General features: G+C 50.9%; 1 protein-coding gene across 1 annotated transcript; it reads left to right on the top strand.

Moving 5' to 3' along the window:
• The first annotated feature begins 1,225 nt into the window (after positions 1–1,225).
• On the top strand, positions 1,226–23,817 carry LOC142664612 (uncharacterized). The gene is made up of 9 exons (XM_075843777.1): positions 1,226–1,400; positions 4,502–4,550; positions 5,316–5,462; positions 6,487–6,569; positions 7,335–7,416; positions 11,527–11,610; positions 16,709–16,798; positions 17,370–17,493; positions 20,183–23,817. Exons 1-9 carry the CDS (start codon positions 1,306–1,308, stop codon positions 21,784–21,786), a joined length of 2,358 nt encoding a protein of 785 aa, XP_075699892.1. The 5' UTR covers positions 1,226–1,305; the 3' UTR covers positions 21,787–23,817.
• The last annotated feature ends 210 nt before the right edge of the window (positions 23,818–24,027 follow it).

The following is a 24,027-nucleotide window of genomic DNA, read 5'->3' as shown; positions in this document are numbered from 1 at the left end:
CCGCCTACTCATCACCGTACCTGTGTTTGCACCACCGGGAGCAGGAAGAGGGTCCCAGTTCACCACCTTCCATCCATCTCACCGTACCTGTGTGTGCACCCATGTGACCCTCCTCCTGCTCCCGGCGGTGCACACACCGGTACGGTGAAGAGGAGGCGGCGGTGTACTATGTCCCTTGTGACCCTCCTCCTGCTCCCGGCGGTGCGCACACGGGTACGGTGAAGAGGAGGCGGCGGTGTACTATGTCCCTTGTGACCCTCCTCCTGCTCCCGGCGGTGCGCACACAGGTACGGTGATGAGGAGGCGGCAGTGTATTATGTCCCATGTGACCTTCCTTTGTGTCCTCACTGTACCTGTGTCCAAACCACCGGAGCTGGAGGACAGTCCCATCCCTCTCCTTCCCCGCAGTGTCAGACTGATGCCACCCACCCCCGTAGCATCACCCTGGTGTCACACCTTAATATTAAGGCAATGCCGTTCATAATGTGACCCGGGTCATGTCACCTGGTAACTCCCTGCCCCCCAGAGCTGGCGCACACCTCACCCCTCCAGTCCTCCTTCATCCCCGCATCTCACATCACCAATGCTGTGAACTAAAGCGCTGGTTCACACCCTGCAGAATTATACATCAGATTATGATTCTGGGATCATTGGACTATTAAATCTGTAGATTATCTGTTATTATTACACTCTGGGATTATGATATGTCTGTAGATTATCTGGGATTATGATATGTCTGTAGATTATCTGGGATTATGATATGTCTGTAGATTATCTGTTTTTATTATACTCTGGGATTATGATGATATATCTGTAGATTATCTGGGATTATTACTCTCTGGGATTATGATATGTCTGTAGATTATCTGGGATTATGATATGTCTGTAGATTATCTGGGATTATGATATGTCTGTAGATTATCTGTTTTTATTATACTCTGGGATTATGATGATATATCTGTAGATTATCTGGGATTATTACACTCTGGGATTATGATATGTCTGTAGATTATCTGGGTTATGATATGTCTGTAGATTATCTGTTATTATTACCCTCTTTCTAATGGTAAGCGCCTCTGTGATCAGAAATCACCATTTATAAGGCAATGCAGGAGCGGCAGAGATTGTGTCTTCCCAGCATCACAAGTGATTGTATATTATGGGGCGCAGCGGTCAGACTGGTGAGGACGGAGCAGTCACACGTAGAGGACAAGGGCCGGCTGTGGAGGGATAAGGTCAGATGCTGATGACTGATCTTTCCTTCATTTCTGTCCCCAGGTGCGGCATCGCCAGTCCGGCCAAATCATGGTCCTCAAGATGAACAAGATGATGAGCAACCGCGCCAACATGCTCCGAGAGGTGCAGCTGATGAACCGGCTGTGTCACCCCAATATCCTGAGGTAAATGTCACCCCTCATCCCATGTTATACCCCATCACCCCAATATCCTGAGGTAAATGTCACCCATCATCCCATGTTATACCCCATCACCCCAATATCCTGAGGTAAATATCACCCCTCATCCCATGTTATACCCCATCACCCCAATATCCTGAAGTGTCACCCTCATCCCATGTTATACCCCATCACCCCAATATCCTGAGGTAAATGTCGCCCCTCATCCCATGTTATACCCCATCACCCCAATATCCTGAGGTAAATGTCACCCCTCATCCCATATTATACCCCATCACCCCAATATCCTGAGGTAAATGTCACCCCTCATCCCATGTTATACCCCATCACCCCAATATCCTGAGGTAAATGTCACCCTCATCCCATGTTATACCCCATCACCCCAATATCCTGAGGTAAATGTCACCCTCATCCCATGTTATACCTCATCACCCCAATATCCTGAGGTAAATGTCACCCCTCATCCCATATTATACCACATCACCCCAATATCCTGAGGTAAATGTCACCCTCATCCCATGTTATACCCCATCACACCAATATCCTGAGGTAAATGCTCATCCCATGTTATACCCCATCACCCCAATATCCTGAGGTAAATGTCGCCCCTCATCCCATGTTATACCTCATCACCCCAATATCCTGAGGTAAATGTCACCCTCATCCCATGTTATACCTCATCACCCCAATATCCTGAGGTAAATGTCACCCCTCATCCCATGTTATACCCCATCACCCCAATATCCTGAGGTAAATGTCACCCCTCATCCCATGTTATACCCCATCACCCCAATATCCTGAGGTAAATGTCACCCTCATCCCATGTTATACCCCATCACCCCAATATCCTGAGGTAAATGTCACCCTCATCCCATGTTATACCCCATCACCCCAATATCCTGAGGTAAATGTCACCCTCATCCCATGTTATACCTCATCACACCAATATCCTGAGGTAAATGTCACCCCTCATCCCATGTTATACCTCATCACCCCAATATCCTGAGGTAAATGTCACCCTCATCCCATGTTATACCTCATCACCCCAATATCCTGAGGTAAATGTCACCCTCATCCCATGTTATACCTCATCACCCCAATATCCTAAGGTAAATGTCACCCTCATCCCATGTTATACCTCATCACCCCAATATCCTGAGGTAAATGTCACCCTCATCCCATGTTATACCTCATCACCCCAATATCCTGAGGTAAATGTCACCCCTCATCCCATGTTATACCCCAATATCCTGAGGTAAATGTCACCCCTCATCCCATGTTATACCCCATCACCCCAATATCCTGAGGTAAATGTCACCCTCATCCCATGTTATACCCCATCACCCCAATATCCTGAGGTAAATGTCACCCTCATCCCATGTTATACCTCATCACCCCAATATCCTGAGGTAAATGTCACCCTCATCCCATGTTATACCTCATCACCCCAATATCCTGAGGTAAATGTCACCCCTCATCCCATGATATACCCCATCACCCCAATATCCTGAGGTAAATGTCACCCCCTCATCCCATGTTATACCCCATCACCCCAATATCCTGAGGTAAATGTCACCCCCTCATCCCATGTTATACCCCATCACACCAATATCCTGAGGTAAATGTCACCCTCATCCCATGTTATACCTCATCACCCCAATATCCTGAGGTAAATGTCACCCTCATCCCATGTTATACCTCATCACCCCAATATCCTGAGGTAAATGTCACCCCTCATCCCATGTTATACCCCATCACACCAATATCCTGAGGTAAATGTCACCCTCATCCCATGTTATACCCCATCACCCCAATATCCTGAAGTAAATGTCACCCTCATCCCATGTTATACCCCATCACCCCAATATCCTGAAGTGTCACCCTCATCCCATGTTATACCTCATCACACCAATATCCTGAGGTAAATGTCACCCTCATCCCATGTTATACCTCATCACCCCAATATCCTGAGGTAAATGTCACCCCTCATCCCATGTTATACCCCATCACCCCAATATCCTGAGGTAAATGTCACCCTCATCCCATGTTCTACCTCATCACCCCAATATCCTAAGGTAAATGTCACCCTCATCCCATGTTATACCTCATCACCCCAATATCCTGAGGTAAATGTCACCCCTCATCCCATGTTATACCTCATCACCCCAATATCCTCAGGTAAATGTCCCCCTCATCCCATGTTATACCCCATCACCCCAATATCCTGAGGTAAATGTCACCCTCCTCCCATGTTATACCCATCACCCCAATATCCTAAGGTAAATGTCACCCTCATCCCATGTTATACCCATCACCCCAATATCCTGAGGTAAATGTCACCCTCATCCCATGTTATACCCCATCACCCCAATATCCTGAGGTAAATGTCACCCCCTCATCCCATGTTATACCCCATCACCCCAATATCCTGAGGTAAATGTCACCCCTCATCCCATGTTATACCTCATCACCCCAATATCCTGAAGTGTCACCCTCATCCCATGTTATACCCCATCACCCCAATATCCTGAGGTAAATGTGACCCCTCATCCCATGTTATACCTCATCACCCCAATATCCTGAGGTAAATGTGACCCCTCATCCCATGTTATACCTCATCACCCCAATATCCTGAGGTAAATGTCACCCCCTCATCCCATGTTATACCTCATCACCCCAATATCCTGAGGTAAATGTCACCCTCCTCCCATGTTATACCCATCACCCCAATATCCTGAGGTAAATGTCACCCTCCTCCCATGTTATACCCCATCACCCCAATATCCTGAGGTAAATGTCACCCTCCTCCCATGTTATACCCATCACCCCAATATCCTAAGGTAAATGTCACCCTCATCCCATGTTATACCCAATCACCCCAATATCCTGAGGTAAATGTCACCCTCATCCCATGTTATACCCCATCACCCCAATATCCTGAGGTAAATATCACCCTCATCCCATGTTATACCCCATCACCCCAATATCCTGAGGTAAATGACTACAGATGTCGCCCCTCTTCATGTTCTTCATGTACGCCCGGTGGTGGGCGGAGCTCGTTATTCTATAACCTTTCTCTTTTTCAGGTTCATGGGGGTGTGTGTGCAGCAGGGACAACTTCACGCCCTGACTGAGGTAAGCAGGGGGGGGGTACACATGAGGTAAGCGGGTTTACACACGAGGTGGGGGGGTGTACACACGCGGTAAGTGTGGGGGGGGTACACACGAGGTAAGTGGGGGGGGGGGGTACACGAGGTAAGTGGGGGGGGGGGGGTACACATAGGTATATTACATAGGACTGCAGGAGGCTGTCACCCTGGTATATTACATAGGACTGCAGGAGGCCGTCACCCTTGTATATTACATAGGACTGAAGGAGGCCGTCACCCTGGTATATTACATAGGACTGCAGGAGGCAGTCACCCTGGTATATTACATAGGACTGCAGGAGGCCGTCACCCTGGTATATTACATAGGACTGCAGGAGGCCGTCACCCTGGTATATTACATAGGACTGCAGGAGGCCGTCACCCTGGTATATTACATAGGACTGCAGGAGGCCGTCACCCTGGTATATTACATAGGACTGCAGGAGGCCGTCACCCTGGTATATTACATAGGACTGCAGGAGGCCGTCACCCTGGTATATTACATAGGACTGCAGGAGGCTGTCACCCTGGTATATTACATAGGACTGCAGGAGGCTGTCACCCTGGTATATTACATAGGACTGCAGGAGGCTGTCACCCTGGTATATTACATAGGACTGCAGGAGGCCGTCACCCTGGTATATTACATAGGACTGCAGGAGGCCGTCACCCTGGTATATTACATAGGACTGCAGGAGGCCGTCACCCTGGTATATTACATAGGACTGCAGAATCTCTGGTCTCGTTGCAGTACATTAATGGTGGTAATCTGGAGCAGCTGCTGCAGGGCGGAGACCCCCTGTCCTGGTCCGTGTGCGTCAAGCTGAGCCTGGATATCGCCCGAGGCCTTCGATACCTGCACTCCAAAGGCGTCTTCCACCGCGACCTCACCTCCAAGGTACTGACCCCCGGTAATCCAGCACCAGACGTCCAGTAATCCAGCACCACCCGTGTGTTATACACTAGAGACGTCCAGTAATCCGGCACCACCCGTGTGTTATACACTAGAGACGTCCAGTAATCCGGCATCACCCGTGTGTTATACACTAGAGACGTCCAGTAATCCGGCATCACCCGTGTGTTATACACTAGAGACGTCCAGTAATCCGGCATCACCCGTGTGTTATACACAAGAGACGTCCAGTAATCCGGCACCACCCGTGTGTTATACACTGGAGACGTCCAGTAATCCGGCACCACCCGTGTGTTATACACTGGAGACGTCCAGTAATCCGGCACCACCCGTGTGTTATACACTGGAGACGTCCAGTAATCCGGCGTCACCCGTGTGTTATACATTAGAGACGTCCAGTAATCCGGCACCACCCGTGTGTTATACACTGGAGACGTCCAGTAATCCGGCACCACCCGTGTGTTATACACTAGAGACGTCCAGTAATCCGGCACCACCCGTGTGTTATACACTAGAGACGTCCAGTAATCCAGCACCACCCGTGTGTTATACACTGGAGACGTCCAGTAATCCGGCACCACCCGTGTGTTATACACTAGAGACGTCCAGTAATCCGGCATCACCCGTGTGTTATACACTGGAGACGTCCAGTAATCCGGCACCACCCGTGTGTTATACACAAGAGACGTCCAGTAATCCTGCACCACCCGTGTGTTATACACAAGAGACGTCCAGTAATCCTGCACCACCCGTGTGTTATACACAAGAGACGTCCAGTAATCCGGCACCACCCGTGTGTTATACACTGGAGACGTCCAGTAATCCGGCACCACCCGTGTGTTATACACTGGAGACGTCCAGTAATCCGGCATCACCCGTGTGTTATACACTGGAGACGTCCAGTAATCCGGCACCACCCGTGTGTTATACACTGGAGATGTCCAGTAATCCGGCACCACCCGTGTGTTATACACTGGAGACGTCCAGTAATCCGGCTTTTCTCTTCCAGAACTGCCTCGTACGATATGATGACTCTGGTTACTCGGCGGTGGTGGCAGATTTTGGATTGGCTGAAAAAATTCCTGATCACAGGTGAGAGCACGGGTCATGTGACTAGGAGGTGGACTGCCCAATGTGAGTACAGCGTAGAAGAGCAGAGAGTGATACTCTGCAGTGTAGTGACAGGAGGAGCTATGTAATAGTTATAGAGTGATACTCTGCAGTGTAGTGACAGGAGGAGCTATGTAATAGTTATAGAGTGATACTCTGCAGTGTAGTGACAGGAGGAGCTATGTAATAGTTATGGAGTGATACTCTGCAGTGTAGTGACAGGAGGAGCTATGTAATAGTTATAGAGTGATACTCTGCAGTGTAGTGACAGGAGGAGCTATGTAATAGTTATAGAGTGATACTCTGCACTGTAGTGACAGGAGGAGTTATGTGATTAATAGTTATGGAGTGATACTCTGCAGTGTAGTGACAGGAGGAGTTATGTGATTAATAGTTATGGAGTGATAATCTGCAGTGTAGTGACAGGAGGAGTTATGTGATTAATAGTTATGGAGTGATAATCTGCAGTGTAGTGACAGGAGGAGTTATGTGATTAATAGTTATGGAGTGATAATCTGCAGTGTAGTGACAGGAGGAGCTATGTAATAGTTATGGAGTGATACTCTGCAGTGTAGTGACAGGAGGAGCTATGTAATAGTTATGGAGTGATACTCTGCAGTGTAGTGACAGGAGGAGCTATGTAATAGTTATAGAGTGATACTCTGCAGTGTAGTGACAGGAGGAGCTATGTAATAGTTATGGAGTGATACTCTGCAGTGTAGTGACTCCTCCCCCTCTGTCTTGCAGTCAGACTGAGCCGCTGTCGGTGGTGGGCTCCCCATATTGGATGGCCCCTGAAGTTCTTCGGGGGGATGTGTACAATGAGAAGGTGCGTGCCTGCTGCTGCCGCCGCTCATACATGAGGAGGATGATGGTGATGATGACACTGGTGGTGGTGGTGGTGGTGGTGATGATGATGACGACGACGACACTGGTGGTGATGATGATGACACTGGTGGTGATGGTGATGACACTGATGGTGATGACACTGGTGATGATGGTGATGACACTGGAGGTGATGATGATGGTGATGATGAAGCTGGTGATGATGATGACGGTGATGATGACTGGTGATGATGATGATGACACTGGTGGTGATGATGACGACACTGGTGATGATGACGACACTGGTGATGGTGATTATGATGATGATTACACTGGTGATGACACTGGTGGTGATGATGATGACACTGGTGATGATGATGACACTGGTGATGATGATGACACTGGTGATGATGATGACACTGGTGATGATGATGACACTGGTGATGATGATGATGATGACACTGGTGATGATGATGATGACTGGTGATGATGATGACACTGGTGATGATGATGACACTGGTGATGATGATGATGACTACGACACTGGTGATGATGACGACACTGGTGATGACACTGGTGATGATGATGATGACGACTACGACACTGGTGATGATGGTGACACTGGTGATGATGACACTGGTGATGATTATGATGACGCTGGTGATGGTGACACTGGTGATGATGATTGATTACTGCATGATGACACTGGTGATGATGATGACGACGCTGGTGATGATGCTGGTGATGATGATGACGACACTGGTGGTGGTGGTGATGATGACGACACTGGTGGTGGTGATGATGATGACACTGGTGATGATGATGACACTGGTGATAACTGGTGATGATGATGACACTGGTGATGATGATGACACTGGTGATGATGATGACACTGGTGATGATGATGACACTGGTGATGATGATGATGATGATGATGACACTGGTGGTGATGATGACGACACTGGTGGTGATGATGACGACACTGGTGGTGATGATGACGACACTGGTGGTGATGATGACGACACTGGTGGTGATGATGACGACACTGGTGGTGATGATGACGACACTGGTGGTGATGATGATGATGACGACACTGGTGGTGATGATGACGACACTGGTGGTGATGATGACGACACTGGTGGTGGTGATGACGACACTGGTGGTGGTGATGACGACACTGGTGGTGGTGATGACGACACTGGTGGTGGTGATGACGACACTGGTGGTGATGATGACGACGACACTGGTGGTGATGATGATGATGACACTGGTGGTGATGATGATGATGACACTGGTGGTGGTGGTGATGATGATGATGATGATGACGACTGGTGATGACGACGACACTGGTGGTGATGACGACGACACTGGTGGTGATGATGACGACACTGGTGGTGAAGATGATGATGACGACACTGGTGAAGATGATGATGACACTGGTGGTGATGATGATGACACTGGTGGTGAAGATGATGATGACGACACTGGTGGTGATGATGATGATGACACTGGTGGTGATGATGATGATGACACTGGTGATGATGACACTGGTGATGATGATGACACTGGTGATGATGATGACACTGGTGATGATGATGACACTGGTGATGATGATGACACTGGTGATGATGATGATGATGACACTGGTGATGATGACACTGGTGATGATGATGACACTGGTGATGATGGTGAAGACACTGGTGATGATGATGATGACACTGGATGATGATGACACTGGTGATGATGATGATGATGACACTGGTGATGATGACGACGACACTGGTGGTGATGATGACGACACTGGTGATGATGATGATGACACTGGTGGTGATGATGATGATGACACTGGTGGTGGTGATGATGATGATGATGATGACTGGTGATGACGACGACACTGGTGGTGATGACGACGACACTGGTGGTGATGATGACGACACTGGTGGTGAAGATGATGATGACGACACTGGTGAAGATGATGATGACACTGGTGGTGATGATGATGACACTGGTGGTGAAGATGATGATGACGACACTGGTGGTGATGATGATGACACTGGTGGTGATGATGACACTGGTGGTGATGATGATGACACTGGTGATGATGACACTGGTGATGATGATGATGATGATGATGATGATGACACTGGTGATGATGATGACACTGGTGATGATGATGACACTGGTGATGATGATGACACTGGTGATGATGATGATGATGACACTGGTGATGATGGTGAAGACACTGGTGATGATGATGATGATGACACTGGATGATGATGAGACTGGTGATGATGATGATGACACTGGTGATGATGATGACGACACTGGTGGTGGTGATGATGGTGAAGACACTGGTGATGATGGTGAAGACACTGGATGATGATGATGATGACACTGGATGATGATGACACTGGTGATGATGATGATGATGATGATGACGATGACACTGGTGATGATGATGACACTGGTGGTGATAATGATGATGATGACACTGGTGATGATGATGATGATGACACTGGTGATGATGATGATGACACTGGTGATGATGATGATGATGATGATGACACTGATGACGATGATGACACTGGTGATGACGATGATGACACTGGTGACGATGATGACGATGGTGATGATGACTGATGGTGATGACACTGGTGGTGATGACACTGGAGGTGATGATGAAGCTGGTGATGATGATGAGGACACTGGTGGTGATGACACTGATGATGACACTGGTGATGGTGATGACACTGGTTGTGATGATGATGACACTGGTGGTGATGATGATGATAATGATGACACTGGTGATGATGACACTGGTGATGATGGTGAAGACACTGGTGATGATGACACTGGTGGTGATGATGACGACACTGGATGATGATGATGATGATGATGACGACACTGGATGATGAAGATGACACTGGTGATGATGACACTGGTGATGATGACACTGGTGATGATGACACTGGTGATGATGACACTGGTGATGATGACACTGGTGATGATGACACTGGTGATGATGACACTGGTGATGATGACACTGGTGGTGATGACACTGGTGATGATGATGATGACACTGGTGATGATGATGATGATGACACTGGTGATGATGATGATGATGACACTGGTGATGATGATGATGATGATGATGACACTGGTGATGATGACGACACTGGTGATGATGACGACTCTGGTGATGATGACGACTCTGGTGATGATGACGACACTGGTGATGATGACGACACTGGTGATGATGACGACACTGGTGATGATGATGACGACACTGGTGATGATGATGACGACACTGGTGATGATGATGACGACACTGGTGATGATGATGACGACACTGGTGATGATGATGACGACACTGGTGATGATGATGACGACACTGGTGATGATGATGACGACACTGGTGATGATGATGACGACACTGGTGATGATGATGACGACACTGGTGATGATGATGACGACACTGGTGATGATGATGACGACACTGGTGATGATGATGACGACACTGGTGATGATGATGATGACGACACTGGTGATGATGATGACGACACTGGTGATGATGATGACGACACTGGTGATGATGATGACGACACTGGTGATGATGATGACGACACTGGTGATGATGATGACGACACTGGTGATGATGATGACGACACTGGTGATGATGATGACGACACTGGTGATGATGATGACGACACTGGTGATGATGATGACGACACTGGTGATGATGATGACGACACTGGTGATGATGATGACGACACTGGTGATGATGACGGTGATGGCACTGATGACGACGATGACGATGATGATGACGACGATGACGATGATGATGATGATGATGACGACGACGACGCTGGTGGTGATGATGATGATGATGACGACGCTGGTGGTGATGATGATGATGATGACGACGCTGGTGGTGATGATGATGATGATGACGACGCTGGTGGTGATGATGATGATGACACTGGTGGTGATGATGACGACGACACTGGTGGTGGTGATGATGACACTGGTGATGATGATGACACTGGTGATGATGACACTGGTGATGATGATGATGTCACTGTACCCCTCACCCCGTCCTTCTCTCCTCTTCTAGGCTGACGTCTTCGCCTTTGGGATAATATTGTGTGAGATAATTGCACGGATCCCTGCAGACCCCGACTATCTCCCCCGCACTGAGGTGAGTGGGACTTTCACACGGGGTGTTATTACAGGGGTGCTCTGCTCTAGTAAGGACATATATTCCACTTTTCTGTTCCGATGATGTGGTTAGGCCCCCCCCCCCATATTATCATAGGAGGCCCCACACTATAAGTGAGAGCTGATCAGCAGCACTGCTGTGTTTTATAGCCCCATCTTGTGGCCACACCTCAATATTACACATCTAGATGTACAGGACTAGGACTACTCCTGTGTGATCCTGACTAGAGGAGGTCACATGATCAGATCTCATCACATGACCTCCAACCACTGCATGACCCCATACAGTGCAGGCATGTGACCATGCAGGAGGGGGGTGTATGATGTCTACATGCAGGAGGGGGTGTATGATGTCTACATGCAGGAGGGGGTGTATGATGTCTACATGCAGGAGGAGGTGTATGGTGTCTACATGCAGGAGGGGGTGTATGATGTCTACATGCAGGAGGAGGTGTATGATGTCTACATGCAGGAGGAGGTGTATGATGTCTACATGCAGGAGGAGGTGTATGATGTCTACATGCAGGAGGGGGTGTATGATGTCTACATGCAGGAGGAGGTGTATGGTGTCTACATGCAGGAGGAGGTGTATGATGTCTACATGCAGGAGGAGGCGTATGGTGTCTACATGCAGGAGGAGGTGTATGATGTCTACATGCAGGAGGGGGTGTATGGTGTCTACATGCAGGAGGAGGTGTATGATGTCTACATGCAGGAGGAGGCGTATGGTGTCTACATGCAGGAGGAGGTGTATGATGTCTACATGCAGGAGGAGGTGTATGATGTCTACATGCAGGAGGAGGTGTATGATGTCTACATGCAGGAGGAGGTGTATGAAGTCTACATGCAGGAGGAGGTGTATGATGTCTACATGCAGGAGGAGGTGTATGGTGTCTACATGCAGGAGGAGGTGTATGATGTCTACATGCAGGAGGAGGTGTATGATGTCTACATGCAGGAGGAGGTGTATAGTGTCTACATGCAGGAGGGGGTGTATGGTGTCTACATGCAGGAGGAGGTGTATGGTGTCTACATGCAGGAGGAGGTGTATGATGTCTACATGCAGGAGGAGGTGTATGATGTCTACATGCAGGAGGAGGTGTATGATGTCTACATGCAGGAGGAGGTGTATGATGTCTACATGCAGGAGGAGGTGTATGGTGTCTACATGCAGGAGGAGGTGTATGGTGTCTACATGCAGGAGGAGGTGTATGGTGTCTACATGCAGGAGGAGGTGTATGGTGTCTACATGCAGGAGGAGGTGTATGGTGTCTACATGCAGGAGGAGGTGTATGATGTCTACATGCAGGAGGAGGTGTATGGTGTCTACATGCAGGAGGGGGTGTATGGTGTCTACATGCAGGAGGAGGTGTATGATGTCTACATGCAGGAGGGGGTGTATGATGTCTACATGCAGGAGGAGGTGTATGGTGTCTACATGCAGGAGGAGGTGTATGATGTCTACATGCAGGAGGAGGTGTATGGTGTCTACATGCAGGAGGAGGTGTATGGTGTCTACATGCAGGAGGGGGTGTATGGTGTCTACATGCAGGAGGAGGTGTATGATGTCTACATGCAGGAGGAGGTGTATGATGTCTACATGCAGGAGGAGGTGTATGATGTCTACATGCAGGAGGAGGTGTATGATGTCTACATGCAGGAGGAGGTGTATGATGTCTACATGCAGGAGGAGGTGTATGATGTCTACATGCAGGAGGAGGTGTATGATGTCTACATGCAGGAGGGGGTGTATGATGTCTACATGCAGGAGGGGGTGTATGATGTCTACATGCAGGAGGAGGTGTATGGTGTCTACATGCAGGAGGGGGTGTATGGTGTCTACATGCAGGAGGAGGTGTATGATGTCTACATGCAGGAGGAGGTGTATGATGTCTACATGCAGGAGGGGGTGTATGATGTCTGCATGCAGGAGGAGGTGTATGATGTCTACATGCAGGAGGAGGTGTATGATGTCTACATGCAGGAGGAGGTGTATGGTGTCTACATGCAGGAGGGGGTGTATGGTGTCTACATGCAGGAGGAGGTGTATGGTGTCTACATGCAGGAGGAGGTGTATGATGTCTACATGCAGGAGGAGGTGTATGATGTCTACATGCAGGAGGAGGTGTATGATGTCTACATGCAGGAGGAGGTGTATGATGTCTACATGCAGGAGGGAGGTGTATGATGTCTACATGCAGGAGGAGGTGTATGATGTCTACATGCAGGAGGGGGGTGTATGATGTCTACATGCAGGAGGGGGTGTATGGTGTCTACATGCAGGAGGAGGTGTATGATGTCTACATGCAGGAGGGGGTGTATGGTGTCTACATGCAGGAGGAGGTGTATGATGTCTACATGCAGGAGGAGGTGTATGATGTCTACATGCAGGAGGAGGTGTATGATGTCTACATGCAGGAGGAGGTGTATGATGTCTACATGCAGGAGGGGGTGTATGGTGTCTACATGCAGGAGGAGGTGTATGATGTCTACATGCAGGAGGGGGTGTATGGTGTCTACATGCAGGAGGAGGTGTATGATGTCTACATGCAGGAGGAGGTGTATGGTGTCTACATGCAGGAGGAGGTGTATGATGTCTACATGCAGGAGGAGGTGTATGATGTCTACATGCAGGAGGAGGTGTATGGTGTCTACATGCAGGAGGGGGGTGTATGATGTCTACATGCAGGAGGAGGTGTATGATGTCTACATGCAGGAGGAGGTGTATGATGTCTACATGCAGGAGGAGGTGTATGATGTCTACATGCAGGAGGAGGTGTATGATGTCTACATGCAGGAGGGGGTGTATGATGTCTACATGCAGGAGGAGGTGTATGATGTCTACATGCAGGAGGAGGTGTATGGTGTCTACATGCAGGAGGAGGTGTATGGTGTCTACATGCAGGAGGAGGTGTATGGTGTCTACATGCAGGAGGAGGTGTATGGTGTCTACATGCAGGAGGAGGTGTATGGTGTCTACATGCAGGAGGAGGTGTGTGATGTCTACATGCAGGAGGAGGTGTATGATGTCTACATGCAGGAGGAGGTGTATGATGTCTACATGCAGGAGGAGGTGTATGATGTCTACATGCAGGAGGGGGTGTATGGTGTCTACATGCAGGAGGAGGTGTATGGTGTCTACATGCAGGAGGGGGTGTATGGTGTCTACATGCAGGAGGAGGTGTATGATGTCTACATGCAGGAGGAGGTGTATGATGTCTACATGCAGGAGGGGGTGTATGGTGTCTACATGCAGGAGGAGGTGTATGATGTCTACATGCAGGAGGAGGTGTATGGTGTCTACATGCAGGAGGAGGTGTATGGTGTCTACATGCAGGAGGGGGTGTATGGTGTCTACATGCAGGAGGAGGTGTATGATGTCTACATGCAGGAGGGGGTGTATGGTGTCTACATGCAGGAGGAGGTGTATGATGTCTACATGCAGGAGGAGGTGTATGATGTCTACATGCAGGAGGAGGTGTATGATGTCTACATGCAGGAGGAGGTGTATGATGTCTACATGCAGGAGGGGGTGTATGATGTCTACATGCAGGAGGAGGTGTATGATGTCTACATGCAGGAGGAGGTGTATGATGTCTACATGCAGGAGGGGGTGTATGATGTCTACATGCAGGAGGAGGTGTATGGTGTCTACATGCAGGAGGGGGTGTATGGTGTCTACATGCAGGAGGAGGTGTATGGTGTCTACATGCAGGAGGGGGTGTATGGTGTCTACATGCAGGAGGAGGTGTATGATGTCTACATGCAGGAGGAGGTGTATGATGTCTACATGCAGGAGGAGGTGTATGATGTCTACATGCAGGAGGAGGTGTATGATGTCTACATGCAGGAGGGGGTGTATGGTGTCTACATGCAGGAGGATGTGTATGATGTCTACATGCAGGAGGAGGTGTATGGTGTCTACATGCAGGAGGAGGTGTATGGTGTCTACATGCAGGAGGAGGTGTATGGTGTCTACATGCAGGAGGGAGGTGTATGATGTCTACATGCAGGAGGAGGTGTATGGTGTCTACATGCAGGAGGGGGTGTATGATGTCTACATGCAGGAGGAGGTGTATGGTGTCTACATGCAGGAGGAGGTGTATGATGTCTACATGCAGGAGGGGGTGTATGATGTCTACATGCAGGAGGAGGTGTATGATGTCTACATGCAGGAGGAGGTGTATGATGTCTACATGCAGGAGGAGGTGTATGATGTCTACATGCAGGAGGAGGTGTATGATGTCTACATGCAGGAGGAGGTGTATGATGTCTACATGCAGGAGGAGGTGTATGATGTCTACATGCAGGAGGAGGTGTATGATGTCTACATGCAGGAGGAGGTGTATGGTGTCTACATGCAGGAGGAGGTGTATGATGTCTACATGCAGGAGGAGGTGTATGATGTCTACATGCAGGAGGAGGTGTATGGTGTCTACATGCAGGAGGAGGTGTATGATGTCTACATGCAGGAGGAGGTGTATGGTGTCTACATGCAGGAGGAGGTGTATGATGTCTACATGCAGGAGGAGGTGTATGGTGTCTACATGCAGGAGGAGGTGTATGATGTCTACATGCAGGAGGAGGTGTATGGTGTCTACATGCAGGAGGGGGTGTATGATGTCTACATGCAGGAGGAGGTGTATGATGTCTACATGCAGGAGGAGGTGTATGATGTCTACATGCAGGAGGGGGTGTATGGTGTCTACATGCAGGAGGAGGTGTATGATGTCTACATGCAGGAGGAGGTGTATGGTGTCTACATGCAGGAGGAGGTGTATGGTGTCTACATGCAGGAGGGGGTGTATGGTGTCTACATGCAGGAGGAGGTGTATGATGTCTACATGCAGGAGGGGGTGTATGGTGTCTACATGCAGGAGGAGGTGTATGATGTCTACATGCAGGAGGAGGTGTATGGTGTCTACATGCAGGAGGAGGTGTATGGTGTCTACATGCAGGAGGAGGTGTATGATGTCTACATGCAGGAGGAGGTGTATGATGTCTACATGCAGGAGGAGGTGTATGATGTCTCGTATTCTCGAGTGTTTTATTTTTTCTTTCTGCTTTGATTTCTGCAGGACTTTGGTTTGGATATTAATTTGTTCCGGGAGATGGTCCCCTCTGACTGCCCGCCGGTCTACTTACAGCTGGCGTTCCACTGCTGCTGGGTATGTGCTGCCTTCTGGTGCCTGCCGCTTATTTACTATTGTGTGATTGGTCAGCAAGTTCTGTACAGACACTGATCCACAGGGGGCAACTGTGAGAACGAGGGCTAGCAAAACACCAGCAGAAATTAGATTACTACTCTGGACGGGACTGTAGAATAAGACACGATTTAACAGCAGAATTGTGACTGCAGCTTTGAATGTGACTGGAGTATAAGACAAGATGTAACTGCAGAATTGTGACTACAGCTCTGGTTGTGATTGGAGTAGACCGGATGTACCAGTAGTATTGTGACTGCAGCTCTGGTTGTGATTGGAGTAGACCGGATGTACCAGTAGAATTGTGAAAGCAGCACTGGTTGGGATTGGAGTAGACCGGATGTACCAGTAGAATTGTGAAAGCAGCACTGGTTGGGATTGGAGTAGACCGGATGTACCAGTAGAATTGTGAAAGCAGCACTGGTTGGGATTGGAGTAGACCGGGTGTACCAGTAGAATTGTGACTGCAGCTCTAAATATGACTGTAGTTGAATAGTTTAAATAAAAAGTTTTTTTTTTGTCTGTCTGTCCGTAGATGGTGCCCGAGTCCAGGCCGTCCTTCTGCGAGGTTAGTCAGCGACTTGAGGCCATCCTGGACACTATGGACGCCCCTATGTCTCCCCAAAAAGAGGTGATGGAGCTGAAAACACCAGAAAGTGGTGAGTCATTAGTGACCCCGAATGAAGGATCAGCCCTCCTCTTCCTCCTGCTATTTCTGCTGCTCCCCCTCCTGCTCCTCCTCATTCTCCTGCTCCTCCTCCTCATTCTCCTGCTCCTCCTCCTCATTCTCCTTCCCCTGCTCCTCCGCCTCATTCTCCTCCTCCTCGTTCTGCTGCTGCTCCTCGTTCTGCTGCTGCTCCTCGTTCTGCTGCTGCTCCTCGTTCTGCTGCTGCTCCTCGTTCTGCTGCTGCTCCTCGTTCTGCTGCTGCTCCTCGTTCTGCTGCTGCTCCTCGTTCTCCTTCCCCTGCTCCTCGTTCTCCTTCCCCTGCTCCTCGTTCTCCTTCCCCTGCTCCTCGTTCTCCTTCCCCTGCTCCTCGTTCTCCTTCCCCTGCTCCTCGTTCTCCTTCCCCTGCTCCTCGTTCTCCTTCCCCTGCTCCTCGTTCTCCTTCCCCTGCTCCTCGTTCTCCTTCCCCTGCTCCTCGTTCTCCTTCCCCTGCTCCTCGTTCTCCTTCCCCTGCTCCTCGTTCTCCTTCCCCTGCTCCTCGTTCTCCTTCCCCTGCTCCTCCTCCTCGTTCTCCTTCCCCTGCTCCTCCTCCTCGTTCTCCTTCCCCTGCTCCTCCTCCTCGTTCTCCTTCCCCTGCTCCTCCTCCTCGTTCTCCTTCCCCTGCTCCTCCTCCTCGTTCTCCTTCCCCTGCTCCTCCTCCTCGTTCTCCTTCCCCTGCTCCTCCTCCTCGTTCTCCTTCCCCTGCTCCTCCTCCTCGTTCTCCTTCCCCTGCTCCTCCTCCTCGTTCTCCTTCCCCTGCTCCTCGTTCTCCTTCCCCTGCTCCTCCTCCTCGTTCTCCTTCCCCTGCTCCTCCTCCTCGTTCTCCTTCCCCTGCTCCTCCTCCTCGTTCTCCTTCCCCTGCTCCTCCTCCTCGTTCTCCTTCCCCTGCTCCTCCTCCTCCTCGTTCTCCTTCCCCTGCTCCTCCTCCTCCTCGTTCTCCTTCCCCTGCTCCTCCTCCTCGTTCTCCTTCCCCTGCTCCTCCTCCTCGTTCTCCTTCCCCTGCTCCTCCTCCTCGTTCTCCTTCCCCTGCTCCTCCTCCTCCTCGTTCTCCTTCCCCTGCTCCTCCTCCTCCTCGTTCTCCTTCCCCTGCTCCTCCTCCTCCTCGTTCTCCTTCCCCTGCTCCTCCTCCTCCTCGTTCTCCTTCCCCTGCTCCTCCTCCTCCTCGTTCTCCTTCCCCTGCTCCTCCTCCTCCTCGTTCTCCTTCCCCTGCTCCTCCTCCTCCTCGTTCTCCTTCCCCTGCTCCTCCTCCTCCTCGTTCTCCTTCCCCTGCTCCTCCTCCTCCTCGTTCTCCTTCCCCTGCTCCTCCTCCTCCTCGTTCTCCTTCCCCTGCTCCTCCTCCTCCTCGTTCTCCTTCCCCTGCTCCTCCTCCTCCTCGTTCTCCTTCCCCTGCTCCTCCTCCTCCTCGTTCTCCTTCCCCTGCTCCTCCTCCTCCTCGTTCTCCTTCCCCTGCTCCTCCTCCTCCTCGTTCTCCTTCCCCTGCTCCTCCTCCTCCTCGTTCTCCTTCCCCTGCTCCTCCTCCTCCTCGTTCTCCTTCCCCTGCTCCTCCTCCTCCTCGTTCTCCTTCCCCTGCTCCTCCTCCTCCTCGTTCTCCTTCCCCTGCTCCTCCTCCTCCTCGTTCTCCTTCCCCTGCTCCTCCTCCTCCTCGTTCTCCTTCCCCTGCTCCTCCTCCTCCTCGTTCTCCTTCCCCTGCTCCTCCTCCTCCTCGTTCTCCTTCCCCTGCTCCTCCTCCTCCTCGTTCTCCTTCCCCTGCTCCTCCTCCTCCTCGTTCTCCTTCCCCTGCTCCTCCTCCTCCTCGTTCTCCTTCCCCTGCTCCTCCTCCTCCTCGTTCTCCTTCCCCTGCTCCTCCTCCTCCTCGTTCTCCTTCCCCTGCTCCTCCTCCTCCTCGTTCTCCTTCCCCTGCTCCTCCTCCTCCTCGTTCTCCTTCCCCTGCTCCTCCTCCTCCTCGTTCTCCTTCCCCTGCTCCTCCTCCTCCTCGTTCTCCTTCCCCTGCTCCTCCTCCTCCTCGTTCTCCTTCCCCTGCTCCTCCTCCTCCTCGTTCTCCTTCCCCTGCTCCTCCTCCTCCTCGTTCTCCTTCCCCTGCTCCTCCTCCTCCTCGTTCTCCTTCCCCTGCTCCTCCTCCTCCTCGTTCTCCTTCCCCTGCTCCTCCTCCTCCTCGTTCTCCTTCCCCTGCTCCTCCTCCTCCTCGTTCTCCTTCCCCTGCTCCTCCTCCTCCTCGTTCTTCTCCTCCTCGTTCTTCTCCTCCTCCACATTCTCCTCCTCCTCGTTCTTCTCCTCCTCCACATTCTCCTCCTCCTCGTTCTTCTCCTCCTCCTCCACATTCTCCTCCTCCTCGTTCTTCTCCTCCTCCTCCACATTCTCCTCCTCCTCGTTCTTCTCCTCCTCCTCCACATTCTCCTCCTCCTCGTTCTTCTCCTCCTCCTCCACATTCTCCTCCTCCTCGTTCTTCTCCTCCTCCACATTCTCCTCCTCCTCGTTCTTCTCCTCCTCCTCATTCTTCTCCTCCTCCACATTCTCCTCCTCCTCATTCTTCTCCTCCTCCACATTCTCCTCCTCCTCATTCTTCTCCTCCTCCACATTCTCCTCCTTCCCCAATCCATGCACACCGTCTATTATAACATTATAACCATGTCTTCTTTCTCGTATAGGTGGAGGAAGAAGTTGTGAGCACTGGGATAATGACGAGCATTCCTGGGATCTCCCCACCCCACCAGACCAGCGCTTGTCCCGGAGTCAGTCTGACATGTTCTCTCCTCAGACACCGCTGGCTCTCCGCTCTCATGGCCCCTACATAGACCTATTACCTGACACTCCTGCTCGATTCAATCCATTTTCACAGCGAGAAGATCTGAAGGGCGGAAGAATCAAACTCTACGACACCCCCAGCAAATCCGTCATCTCCCTAACTTTCGACCTCCCCCCACCAATGTCCTACCAGATGAACAGTCCCGTAACTCCTGAGCCCATGGTGGACGGCCAGTGTGAATTTTCCGACTTGGTGACCAGGCCGAGACGATGCAGATCCCTTCCGTCCTCCCCTGAAATTGTACGTAGAGTAAGCCCATGCCCTGTCACCACCCCTGTCCAAAGGGGCCATAGAGATAAAGGAGAGAGTGGCGACCTCTGGCACACGCCTAACTTTAGTTGTGTAGAGACTGACCGCAGCGGCGACGGAGACACCAAGACAGTCAATGGCTTCTTACAAGATCATTTCCCAAATTCTCTGCTCCCGGAGAACTCTCCCGACAATCTGTCAGTAAGTTTGAAATCTCCCAAAAATCTGCGATCCGATGGGATTCCTAGTCCTCAAAAAGAGTGGACATTAAGCACCAGTACTGAACCCTGTGGCCCAGAGTGGAGACCGATGCCACCTTCTGACCCTCAGGTTCTCAAGGAGACAATAAGGGACTACATAAAAGAGAGCCCTACAGAAGGGGGTGTCCTACACTGTAACAGGGACAAGTCTGTAAGAAGTCCTGGAGATAATGCGTTTCAGGGGCAGGAACCCATAGATGTTTCCACTAATGTCCATGAATGGAAAGAGGATAATTTCTCCGGGGAGCTTCCTGCTCCTGCAGGCCTGAAATCTCAAGAGAGATGCAAGGACTGGAGCAAAAAGTGGAAAGCCACTGGGGCATCATTAGACCACCCTGCGACTGGAGAACCTATGGATTGCTCAAGCAGTCCTGACAGTACAGAAGAGAATACTTTCAGCAGAAGACCACCACAGTTACAAGCCAATGGATCGCTTCTTGCCCCTTCTTCTCCTCCTCACTCCTCGTCATCTTCCACACCCTCGTCTTCCCGTTCCCCGTCCCCTCCGGTCAGCACTTGGCAGCTAGAGCCACAAATTGTCCCAAACAGGTTGAGCCTCTCGGACAACAATAATGTAGTCCGCAGCAAGCCCATCCGGTGGGTTGGACTTCTCAATCCACGTCCACTGGGTTCTCTGGAGGGTAATTTATGGGAAGGAAGCTTGCCCGGCCTCGGCTGTGAAGGTACAGAGAGCGGTAGCATGGCTCCTCTCCATGCATCCTCCAGTTCTGTCCTGGACCAAGAGGAGACTGTGTCCTGTCCTGCCTGCTGTTTGGGGGGATTTAGTTTCATATCCGTATGCCGGAGGTCGCCCCCAGACTCGTCCCGATATCAGAACCTGAACTGCGAGGCGAGCCGAGGACTCATTCACACAGCGCCGAGGCTCAGCGCTCCCCGACCGGGAGCCAGCAGGAAGCTGCCGGAAGCACAGACTTAGTGGTGTAGGCATGGACTGATGCCACCCGTTCTGCTGTGGCTTTGTTTACATAACATGGATCTGCCCTAGCCTATGCTTATGGTCCGTGTCTGTACTCCGTGTTTGCACTCCGCTTTAGCGACTACTGGTGTTGGGAGAGCTAATACTAAAAATGTCATAAGCGTGTGATGCACAAGCTTGGCTGCGATTAGGGGTCCTCTGGGTATATTTATTTCTAGCACGTTCTGAGATGCAGCCCCTCGTCCCTCAGCACTATAAGTGATCATGTCAGTGCAGTAACAGCGGGAATGAACAGCCTGCAGTCTACACAACCAGGAGCCCATGCATAGAAATGACTAGAACTCCTGCTGAGATAGGTCACTGTATACTGGATCCCCATGTGCTTGTCATAACAGTATGGCCGTCTTGCCGAGTGCAACCCCACACAGTATGTATACTATGCCACAGGCCTTTCTACATCATAGCAGCAGCTCGTCTTGCACAGTACTGAAGCAGCTCTTCTTGTACTAGGAACCCCACCTCGTCTTGCGCAATGCAGCAGCAGCTCGTCTTGCGCAGTGCAGCAGCAGCAGCTCGTCTTGCGCAGTGCAGCAGCTCGTCTTGCGCAGTGCAGCAGCAGCTGGTCTTGCGCAGTGCAGCAGCAGCTGGTCTTGCGCAGTGCAGCAGCAGCTGGTCTTGCGCAGTGCAGCAGCAGCTGGTCTTGCGCAGTGCAGCAGCAGCTGGTCTTGCGCAGTGCAGCAGCAGCTGGTCTTGCGCAGTGCAGCAGCAGCTGGTCTTGCGCAGTGCAGCAGCAGCTGGTCTTGCGCAGTGCAGCAGCAGCTGGTCTTGCGCAGTGCAGCAGCAGCTGGTCTTGCGCAGTGCAGCAGCAGCTGGTCTTGCGCAGTGCAGCAGCAGCTGGTCTTGCGCAGTGCAGCAGCAGCTGGTCTTGCGCAGTGCAGCAGCAGCTGGTCTTGCGCAGTGCAGCAGCAGCTGGTCTTGCGCAGTGCAGCAGCAGCTGGTCTTGCGCAGTGCAGCAGCAGCTGGTCTTGCGCAGTGCAGCAGCAGCTGGTCTTGCGCAGTGCAGCAGCAGTTCGTCTTGCGCAGTGCAGCAGCAGTTCGTCTTGCGCAGTGCAGCAGCAGTTCGTCTTGCGCAGTGCAGCAGCAGTTCGTCTTGCGCAGTGCAGCTGGTCTTGCGCAGTGCCGCAGCAGCTCGTCTTGTACAGTGGAATCTACAGGTTACGGAAGGCAATTTAAATACCGGGTACGTTGTAAACGTAAGTGGAATATAAATGTAAGGGAAAGTGACCCTATTCCTCCTTGGAGTATGTTATAGGTTTCCGTCACCTTTCGGTGGTAGCCATGTTGCATGGGAGATGGTCTGGGGTATGTGGCATCAAGTGAACCTAGAGAAGCTGCTAGCCACGGGCAGAAAGTTCCTGCGTCCCATAGTATAACGAGGGCAGACGTCCTTGACAGACGATGGTGGGATGATGGGGGTGTTCATACTGATACAAGACTAACCCCAGCTCACGACACGCTGCCAGGCGGCAGAGGGAAGATTTTGACAAATTCTATATGACTACTGTACAGTGCCAGTTGTAATCACCACATCTCCCAAAATGCACTGCAGCAGGGAATCTGCTTTACTCAAACTGAACTATCATGGGGCAGCAGAGAAGTGTAAGGAGCTGCAGCCTGGGAGCTAACAGGAGAGAAGTAGATTTATGAATGCAGCTCTGCATGTGACTGGAGTATAAGACAAGTATGGGATCTTCATTAGACCTGCGGCTGCAGAGCATTCAGCTCCAGGGATCATCTCATCACTCTGACAATCTTTTATCCAATCACCCATGTTTTTTTGGTTCTTCACTGTGTGCCCCCCTAAGCAAGCACTTTATCCCACGCTGAACCCCTCACCTTCCTGCTGTCTCCTCAATCCCCAGCGTGAAGCATTTGATGTCCCGCCACTGAATATAGGCTGTGCCTTGATACAGACTTTGATGATGAGAGTGGTGGTTAAGATTAGAGTAGTGATGATGGTGGTGGTGATGATGATGAAGAAGGCTGTGGTGGTGATGATGATGATGGGGGTGGTTGTGGTGATGAAGGCAGTAATGATGGGGGTGGTGATGGCTGTGGTGATGAAGGCTGTAGTGCTGATGATGATGAGGGTGGTGGTGGTGATGAAGGCTGTGGTGGTGGTGATGGGGGTGGTTGTGATGAGGCAGTAATGATGGGGGGGGGGGGTGGTGGTGATGATGA

Source organism: Rhinoderma darwinii, chromosome 1 (genome assembly GCF_050947455.1).
Source record: "Rhinoderma darwinii isolate aRhiDar2 chromosome 1, aRhiDar2.hap1, whole genome shotgun sequence".
NCBI classification, from domain to species: domain Eukaryota; kingdom Metazoa; phylum Chordata; class Amphibia; order Anura; family Rhinodermatidae; genus Rhinoderma; species Rhinoderma darwinii.
This window is presented reverse-complemented; position numbering and strand designations above follow the sequence as displayed.

Coding starts and splice junctions, on each gene's coding strand:
- LOC142664612 (XM_075843777.1), top strand. CDS start 1,306: ATGGTCCTCAAGATGAACAAGATGATGAGCAACCGCGCCAACATGCTC. Junction 4,551..5,315: donor AACTTCACGCCCTGACTGAG/GTAAGCAGGGGG, acceptor GTCTCGTTGCAG/TACATTAATGGTGGTAATCT. Junction 7,417..11,526: donor GGGATGTGTACAATGAGAAG/GTGCGTGCCTGC, acceptor CTCCTCTTCTAG/GCTGACGTCTTCGCCTTTGG.